General features: G+C 47.2%; 1 protein-coding gene across 1 annotated transcript; it reads left to right on the plus strand.

The window, feature by feature from the left end:
* Positions 1-453: 453 nt before the first annotated feature.
* Positions 454-4,956, plus strand: BRD3OS (BRD3 opposite strand). The gene is made up of 2 exons (XM_084649952.1): positions 454-567; positions 1,189-4,956. The coding sequence occupies exon 2, from the start codon at positions 2,117-2,119 to the stop codon at positions 2,384-2,386; it is 270 nt and encodes an 89-aa protein (XP_084506078.1). The 5' UTR covers positions 454-567; positions 1,189-2,116; the 3' UTR covers positions 2,387-4,956.
* Positions 4,957-10,198: the final 5,242 nt, after the last annotated feature.

The raw sequence follows: 10,198 nt of genomic DNA on the forward strand, positions 1-10,198 counted from the left end.
GGCAGGGGCCGGGCACCGCACGGGGGGCAGGGGCCGGGCACCGCACGGGGAGCAGGGCCGGGCACCGCACGGGGCGCAGGGGCCGGGCACCGCACGGGGCGCAGGGGCCGGGCACCGCACGGGGGGCAGGGCCGAGCACCGCACGGGGGGCAGGGGCCGGGCACCGCACGGGGCAGGGCCGGGCACCGCACGGGGGGCAGGGGCCGAGCACCGCACGGGGGGCAGGGGCCGGGCACCGCACGGGGCGCAGGGCCGGACACCGCACGGGGGGCAGGGGCCGGACACCGCACGGGGGGCAGGGGCCGGGCACCGCACGGGGCAGGGCCGGGCACCGCACGGGGGGCAGGGTCCGGGCACCGCACGGGGGGCAGGGCCGGGCACCGCACGGGGGGCAGGGTCCGGGCACCGCACGGGGGGCAGGGCCGGGCACCGCACGGGCACAGCGGAGGGGATGGATTGCTCGGCGCTCGTGCGCCTCCCCTGCCCATCGATGCTCTCGGAACTCGCAGCCGCAGCGGTTTCGTGGCGACGGGGAAGCCGAGGCCGGGGCGCCGCGGAGCGCGGCAGGTAGCGGGGGGGGGAGGGGACCGGGTCACCGACAGAACTGGGGGTATCGATCACCCCCCAGCGGTGACTAGGGGGGAGGGGGGTATCGATCACCCCCCCAGCGGTGACTAGGGGGGAGGGGGGTATCGATCACCCCCCCCAGCGGTGACTAGGGGGGAGGGGGGTATCGATCACCCCCCCAGCGGTGACTAGGGGGGAGGGGGGTATCGATCACCCCCCCAGCGGTGACTAGGGGGGAGGGGGGTATCGATCACCCCCCCCAGCGGTGACTAGGGGGGAGGGGGGTATCGATCACCCCCCAGCGGTAACTAGGGGGGAGGGGGGGTATCGATCACCCCCCCAGCGGTGACTAGGGGGGGATTGGAGATATAGCTCATCACCCAGCAATAACTAGTGGGGGTCAAAAGCAAAGATCAGCACAAAAGGGGCTAAGGGAGGTTGGGGAGAGGAACAGCGCACTCCTAAAATATTAACAAGGGGACCAAAGTGAAGAAGACTAATGCATCCCCCAAGCAGATTGAAAAGTACCTGCTAGGACCCAGAGCTCTGAAACAGGCGGCTAGGGTGTTCTCTGCTCTGGTTTGGGGGATGTGAGCAGCCCTGTTTTTCATGTCACTCTAGGTTGAAGCTGCAACACAGATCGAACAAGATGAAGGGTGAACGGCAGTGGGAAGGCAGTCTGCAGTGAGAAGGAAAGGCCCATGAATCAGCTTGCGAAGACCTTTCCCACCCACCCACATGCAACAATATATTGACACGGCACATCCTACCAGCCATGTCTATTTCACTGGGATTTTCCCAGCCCTATCACAGGCCAAACTGTAACATATGCTGCTTTTCCATTGCAGAATCCTGATTATTACTAGAGAACACATCTTTGGGAATTGGAAGAACAGAGATAACTTAATCAATACGCTTCAAATATGCTGCACTGACCAGATCTATTGCCTGGTACTTTTTAATGAAATGACTCATGCACTCTCCTGTCAATAAATCCATTTTAAAGGGTAAAGAAACCAGGCACAATCAGTGAAATGGGCACAAGTCTGGACCACATTGAACTCCTAGATCTCTGTTGTTTCACCTTTTAATTAAAATCTCTCTCAGGAATCTGGATTTTCCTGAGACAGCTATTATCCCTTAGGCCTCCATTTCAGGTTGTTGAGGCTTTCTCTCCATGGACTCCCAGTACCAAATGGGCTGTGTGCACAATAAGCCTTTGCAAAATGACAGGGCATCATCAATATACAATCGGTCCTTCAGAAGTCCTGGTTTATCACACTGAGCGTAAGCACAAGTCCTGTATGGTGCTGTAACATACAGACGAGTCTGTGTCAAAAGTGTTGCACAGAATGTTATGTGTGCTGGCCTACATGTCATAAACCCCAATAGTGTCACAGCTAAAGGAGATTGCCTTTGATCTCAAAGCAGTAGGAGAGTATTGTACCCTTGCTTATACCTATGAAGGGCCGATTAAGCTAAGGAATCCACTACAGCGCTTGAGAGCTGGTATGAAACACGTTTAGCCTCCAGTGTCATTCCAGAGTGAATGACAGGCAGAGTAATGAATGGACGGGTGTCACTAGCTGAAAAAGCCTTATCTGAGAGCTATGCCAGGCTTCGTTACAGGGACACCTCGTTGCTCATCTGGCAGCAGCAGCAGCAGAAGTTGGAGTCTGTCCCACCTGGTACATACTTGAGTAGAAGCCGGAGTATGTGGTACTCGCAGTATGGTAATGAGGCCATTCTGGTACGGGACAAAAACAAACTGGATGTCTCCAGAGACACTGGGCAATCAAAGTTTTGCATTATTATGTAATTTTAAAGGCTTAGTGTCAGAGATCTATACATGGCAAATAAATACATGAAAGAACCTGTGCTAGGCCTCAGGCAAGTTCTAAACAGCATTTTCATTCAAAAGCCAAAATATTAATGGCAGGTCTGGTCACATTGTTTCCCATCACTGCTGACTATCAGATAATTGGGATCAACCTACCAAGGTTCAGTGTGGTACGGAGAGATGAAGACTGAGGACACCTTACTAGAGGACAAAGCCAAAATATTAAATCAAGGGATCAGGCTAAAAAAGAAAAAGACATATTGCCTTCCTTGTACGTCTGTCTGCTTTATGCCTGATCTGCCCTCTGATTGGGTACCAATGTAACTGTTTCAGTTATGGGTTTGATTTTGTTACTGAAATCGTTATATCAATATAGTCCCTAGTGTGAACACACACATACCAGGTATAAACCTGTCTTACACCTGTATAGCTTATTCCCCTTCCCATATAAGAATAGCTATTCTGGCATAAGCAAGTTGATACCAATATAACAGCATCAGAGGCCAGGGGCGGTTGTACCAGTTTAACTATACCACTATCATTCAAGCAGTACAACTTTTGCATGTGGACTAGCCCTTAGAAGATTATTAAAACTGAAAGGATGTTTGAAGTTTAGATTTATTTTCACCGTTTATGCCACTGATTTACGTTATGTATTTCATTGAGACTGAATGATGAAAATAGCCTAGTCAGTTTCACTTGCCAGTCATTATTATACACTTTCAAAATTCTGCAACGGCGGCCTTGCAGATGCATCTAGGGAATGTCAGAGTTCAAACTGTTTTCATTTGAAATCATGCTTCAGAATGTTGCTAGTGAGATTGTTCTGCAAAAATACACAGAACCTTCATTTTGGACTTTTCCTGTCTCCTTTTCATATTTTCCCTATAAATGGTCTCTTACAATCTCAATTAATGATCTGGCAGTTGAGTTGAATAATTTACAGTATTAAGCAAAATCGGGAAAGGAGGTGCTGAATGAAGTTACATTTGGGCCTTAGAAAGGTCTGGGCAAGAGAGGTGTATAAAGGCTTTGTCCACTGCAAAGCAGCAGTTGCTTCTCTCTGATATTACAGTTCAGTATCATGGAGGTAACAGTTTGAAGGCATCATTCTGTGAAGTCAGTAGGACAACTCATATGAATAATACTCTGCTTAAGTAACAATTCCATATAATAGTTCAAAAGCATATCACCGACTGAATCATCAGATAGGCAAGGATAGATTTAGGAGAGTAATAATGAAAGCTTCTGTTAACAAACACGCACGTTTCTTGGTAAGGGTTGAAAGGAAAGAAATGTCTTAAAACAGGAGTGCTAGAGCCATACGTCAGCTGCAAAAGGGATTTTCTTGTTCAAGCTTTCTGTATAGTTAAACCTTAATGCATGTAACAGTTATGCATTTAGCCTCGTTAACTTGTCGAACTCTATTTATGCAGTTCCTATTTCAAACAAAAATTAATGGGAGTGTCCATTATAAATAAGCTAGGAAGGATTTTTTTATTTATGTTTTGACAAACAGCGCCTCGTATTTAATTGTAGCTGATCTCAATATTTTAAAAATCGTGTCCAGAAATTATTTTTTTCAGTTGTTAAAGCCTAAAGGGTTGAAAAAAAAAATCAGACTTCTACATCTGGAAATGAGCATTGGTGTCTGGCTCCCAGTTCTATCTGCCATCGCTACCCCATTGTGTATATTAGGGCTTGATCTAGCAGGGCAGCATCAAGCCCTTAGGAGTCATGGGATTTACATGTCTCATCCAGCACATGCTTAAACTCAAGAATGTGCACAGTCCCGTTGACTTCAGTGGCACTCATCACGTGCCTCCAGTTAAATGCCTTAAGTATTTTGCTGGATCAGAACCCTAGACCCCAATTCAGCCAGGTACTTATTTGAGGCTCTGGCCCTGATCCAGCAAAGCACTCAGGCACCTGCTTAACTGACTTCAGTTGGGCTACCCAGCTGCCAAAAGTTGAGCATGTTGCAGAATTGGGCCCCTTTTCCAGTACGCCTGGGTATTCATTATGCTTATTCCAAGAAGTTTTATTTTTAAAACTTTTTAAGCACTTTAATGTTTCTTTATAGAGAAATTCTGTATCCATCCCACCAAGCTAACAGTAACACATCCATTCTACTGTGGATGAACTTAGGTTTTCTGCACTCAGCACTTACTGTTAGCAAGTGCATTCACTACAGATCAGAGTTACCCCTGATTTATTTAGCTGTTACTATTTATGCATGTATCCATGATTACTATAAAATACTGAATGTTCAGAAAGTTTAACTTGGGCCCTGATCCTGCAGACACTTATGCAAAGGCTTTATTATACACGCATGACCTTGGTCTCCTCAGGATTATTCAGGTGGGTTAAGTTAAGCATGTCTACAGGAGCGGGCCTTACACGGCACGAAGGGGATGTTGTATTGCTTGCTTTTCTGCCCATCCCTCTAAATGTGATTGTCTGTTTTCCCATCATTTATGCAGTGTTGATGTACGTATTGTAAATGCATTTATTGTCTCTTGATGTCAATGAAAATGGTCTGAATGTGTCATCTGTACCAACTGTTTTTTCTTTTCCACGTTCACTGCCTTAGCACGCCTGATTATTATCTGTATTACAGCTCAAAATGCTGACCCAGGCAAGGTATGGGGCAGGTAGATATTTATGCAGATACACCCAATTTGGGATTGTATTAATTAGCGGTGGTCTGATTGCCCCCTATTCCTTAACATAAGGGTGAGTCTCACAGAACAGAAATCTGCAGCCGCGTTTACCTGTGGTTAGCTCGCTGTGGGTGAGGCTGGAGTCTGCAGGACAGTGCTGTTGGCACAGCTGCTCAGTCTTCGTTCTTGATTCAACAGCCCAGAGGTTTTGTGAACTCTTCCCGGGGAGCTTGAGATGGGATTTGACGAGTACCCCTGCTATAGCTGCTCCTCGTGTGCATGAAGGGCTACGGAGAAGGTGTCAAAGCGAGTCCACTGAGCTGACTGGGAGCCATATGTTATCCGTCCCTTCATAGATTCCAAGCCAGAAGGGACTACTGTGATCTTCTGGACTGACCTCCTGTATAACACAGGCCAGAGAACTTCCCGGAATAATTCACAGAGCAGATCATTCAGAAAAAACATCCAATCTTGAGTTATGTCCAGTAAAGACCCACAGAGGCCTGCTTACCTTCTAGCTAAACCCCCAGGCAGTCTAACAAGAGCAGCTAGTCCTCAGTGGAGCCCCCTGATTGGCTGAGGGGATCAGCACTCTTGCTCTTAAGACCAGCAGCAGTAGCAGGGTGCTGGCTGCTCAAAGCGTTTGCTACAATGGCGCCTGCTTGTTCCCAGCCCGTCTGCTGTCTTGGAACCAGCCGTGTCTCACTATAGGCAACCCAGCTCTGACCTTCAGCTCCGATTCCTGACTCCGGCTCTGACATCTGGCCTCCTACTCCCAGGCTGACCCTGGGCTCCAGCTCCTATGACTAGGCACAACTGCCCACATCCCGGTCCCTCACAATTTAAAAATAGCCAGTAACGGGGAATCCACTATGACCTTGGTAAATTATTCTGACACCTACTTACCCTCTCTGTTAAAAAAATGTTTACAGTCTGAATTTCTCTAGCTTTAACTTCTAGCTATTGAATCGTGTTCTATCTTTCTCTGCTAGATTGAAGAGCTCATTATCAAATATTTGTTCCCCATGTAGGTACTTATAGACTGATCAAGTTCCCTTTAATCTTCTCTTTGTTAAGCTAAATAGCTTGAGCTCCATGCGTCTATCGCTGATAAAGCATGTTTTCTGATCCTTTAATCATTCTCATGGCTCTTCTATGAACCCGCTCCAATTTATCAATAGCCTTCTTGAATTGTGGACACCAGATCTGGACACAGTATCCAGCAGCAGTCACAGCAGAGCCAAATACAGAGGTAAAATAACATCTCTATTCCTACTTGAGATTTCTGCTTGGCCAGCTTGAGGTGCAGTGGCAAAGAGGTCAAGGTGCGTTATGACGATCCAGCAGGTCATGTGTTCAAGTCTAGCTCAGTTTCACACTGAAAAGCTGCCTCCAGTTTACTCAGGTGCAGAATAGGTACCGGAATCCATAGGGTTGGGGAAGTCAAAAGTGGTTGGATGGAAAATGACACACCGTAAACCACATCAGCCTGATGAGCCATCTGTGGCTCGGGGCAGACTTTGCCTTCTCTGGGACACCACAACCTGTGGAAGTAGCTCTCCTGCACCAGAAGAGAGAGAGTTTTATTATTAACAATAATAAAACAACTACTGAATAGAATCATAGGAAGAGAGTAAATGTCACATAATTTTTAATGTTGTCATTTAGGGATGGCTCGTGGCTCTGGGTGTCCCAAAGCATCTGACTGACAGAAGTTGAGAATGGACGACAGGGGATGGATCCTGAAAAATTGCCCTGTTCTGTTCATTCTCTCTGAAGCATCTGGTCCCAGCCACTTTCAGTAGACAGCATGCTGGGCTAGATGGACCATTGGTCTGACCCAGTACAGCTATTCTTATTATTTTTGAAGGGGATGGGGACACAGGAGCAAACCCTTTTGGGGCTCAGCTACCCATCCGTGGGGTATATAGTGCCTGAAAATAAGACCTAAAATAGCCAGCACATGGCAGAAAAATGTGTACATAGCCAAATGTGACTGAGTCGCCTCTCACAGGCAAACCACAATCTTAGCCACTTGAAAGTAGCTCCAAGGTTTCCAATACCAATTTGTCCAGCTTTTAATTAACCCCCTGACTACGCCCAGTGGTGCTCATTGTGCCTCTTACAGGTTATTATTATTAAAACTTACCTCTCTTGTGCCTTTTGCTGACTCACAAGACAGACTGGGCCAACTGTCCTTGGTTTTGGCCAGTTCAAAGTAATTAACTGGTGCTTAACCAGCTGTTAAACCAGGGTGAAATTCCTCAGCTTCCCTCTTTTAATATAGCACTTCCCATGTCAGGATAACAGACCTGATTCTCATTTGCCCTCAGGTCCTTCACCCCCCTCTGACTCACTGAAGATGGGTGCCCGTGCCCAGTACATTGTCAGAATGGCTTAACCTTGTCTATGCCTTATGCTCTGTAGTTGTTATGGCGACGTAGCTTAGCCAAGATCCCTCAGGTGGGGAGCATAACATTAACCTCACCCACCTACCCCACCGTAAAAACTGTCTGCGCCTTGTTTCCACTAGGATTTTACAGCAAGATAGCTAATAAGTGTTAGCGACCTTGCTCTTAAAAACCCACCTTTTTTGGCAGTGAGGACTCAGCCCGAGTGTACCAGATTTAGTCATGAAGAGCCAGCTAGTGGACACAGATGGGCAGGTGGAAAGGGGAGAGTACTGTTCTACCGCTTGCAAATGGGTGCAGGTGACAGCTGGAATCCAAGCGCTCATGCACCTGGGATGAAGCCCTGACCCTATTGAAATCAATGGGAGTTTTGCTATTGACTTCATTGTGGCCAGGACTTCTCTCCTGGAGCACAAAGGGCAGTCATGCAAATATTAGGCAAACCAAGTATTTTCTTCCCTTTTTTTCCCTGGAGCTCTCTTTGGAAGCGCCGGAGAAACATATCGGGAGGTTTCCAAGTCCTGCATCAAAGGGTTGGGTCTCGAAGGTGAGGAATGTTTAACCAAGAGAGTCGTCCGTTAGACATTTGAGTAAAGAGCTGTCGACAAAAAGCAAAGTTTTAAAAAGAATCTGAATAAAAATCAGTTCCCTTCTCAGTAAATCAGTTTCCATCTCCTTGGTGACCATGATGTCGTATCCCCCTAGTTCTCCGGTCATCCATGGAGTCTTCCAGAAAAACAGGGCAGACAAGGCCTGAATTTCTGATGTAAAAAAACAAAACAACAACAACAACAAACCATTTAAACCAAACCAATCTACCACATCCAAGGCTTTCTTTATGTATCATTTAAAAGGGGACAAACCAATGCCCCTCCCCCCAGATCCTTTTCAGACCTATGCTGTACCTTACCTATGCCCCCAATCCTGCAAATAGAGCCACACTCCATGCATTGATTTCAGTGGTAAGGGTCCATCCACATGGATCCAGTTGCAGGATTAGGGCCTAAAGCGGGATGGTTGCTGAAAAATAAATCCTGAACCATTAGTTGGGGAAACCATGGAAGCAATAGCCTAGATCACTCCAGCACTATGGCCCTGAGTCAGCAAAGCACTTGAGGCCTGGTCTACATAGTTTTTGTACCAGTGTGATTCTTTTTTTAACCAATATAGTTATACAGTACAATCCCAAGTGTGAACACAGTTAACCTGGGGTACAGGTGCCTTATACTGGTATAACTTATTCTCTTGCTTGTAGAGGAAAAGCTGTAAGAGTATAAGCACATTTATATCTGTCTCACTATGTCCACACTAGGGGGATTATACCACTTTGACCATACTGAAATATTTAAAGCCTTGAACACATCCCTATTCATCAAAGCGCCAACTACACTTGGATTTATGCATGCACTTGAAATTAAGCAGAGACATAAGTACTTGGCTGAATAGAAATGAAGTTAAGTTCAGTAAAAGCTGTTTTATCCAGCACGTTGAGGGAATGGGGGCTGCCGGTAAGTGAAAAATGCCGGTTAACTAAGAGGGAGGGAGTTTGGGTGTGTGTGGGGGGGTGCGGGGCTGGGGATTGGGACATGGAAGGGGGTGCGGGGCACAGGCTATGGGAGGGAATTTGGGTGCAGAAAGGGGGCTCGGGGTGCCAGATCTGGTGGGCGCTCTCCTCGGGCGGCTCCCCCAAACGGCAACCTGTAGAGCTGTGGCAGTGGCTCTGCGTGCTGCCTCTGACTACAGGCATGGTTCCCAGCCAATGGGAGCTGCGAAGCTAACGCTTGGGGCGGGGGCAGTGTGCAGAGCCACCTGCCGCACCTCCGCCTAGGGTAGCCTGGACAGGTTGCTGCTCTTGGGGAGCCACGCAAGGTGAGTGCCCCCAGATCCGGCACCCTGCACCCCCTCCCACACCCCAAGTTCCCTCCTGCACCCAAACTCCCTCCCAGAGCCCGCGCCCTGCACCCCCTCCCATGCCCCAAACCCCTGCCGGCCCCTTGCCAACAGGACTATAAACCGGAATTTCAATGAAGATCAGAAATGCCGGTTTATAGAGCTTTCCGGTTGAAGTGCCGGATAAAACATCTTTTACAGTACATGCTTAAACTTCGGCATTTTCAATCTCACAACTTCATGACATTGGAGGTTTTACTTAACGCTCCAGCATCTGGAGTCATGCGATTCTGAGAAAATCTCAATTTTCATTTATTATAAAAGGTAAGTTTCTCACCCTCAGGGTTGCAGAGAAAAGCTTGAAATCATGAGCAGATGCAACCCTAAAGGCTCAAAGCCCAGAGGGCAAATAAAACAAATGCAAAGTTATTATTTTTAAAAACTCCTGTGATTTTTTTAAGCCAGGTCCATGATTTTGAGGGTCTCAATTCATGATTTCTGAGGTTTGGCAATACTGCTTAAGTGCTTTGCTGAGTCAGGATCTCATATGATTTCAACCATGGTGAAGATCCAGGGGGAAGGAAGGAAACAAGCAACGTATAAAACTTCACACAAGCAGACATTTTTTCTTTTTTATTATGAAAACAAAACAAATGCCCCAGGAGAGGGGTCCATGATTACCAGTAACATCAAAGATTACTTTCTAACTTTTTTTTTTTTAATTTTGTTGTGTCGAGGCCAGCATTTGCAATAAACAAGCTAAAACTAGTTACATTGACTCATTCTTCAGTAACTGACATTTACAGGAATATACTAGAAATGGCACT

This window comes from Lepidochelys olivacea (assembly GCF_965140295.1).
Source record: "Lepidochelys olivacea isolate rLepOli2 genome assembly, chromosome: 16".
NCBI lineage: Eukaryota > Metazoa > Chordata > Testudines > Cheloniidae > Lepidochelys > Lepidochelys olivacea.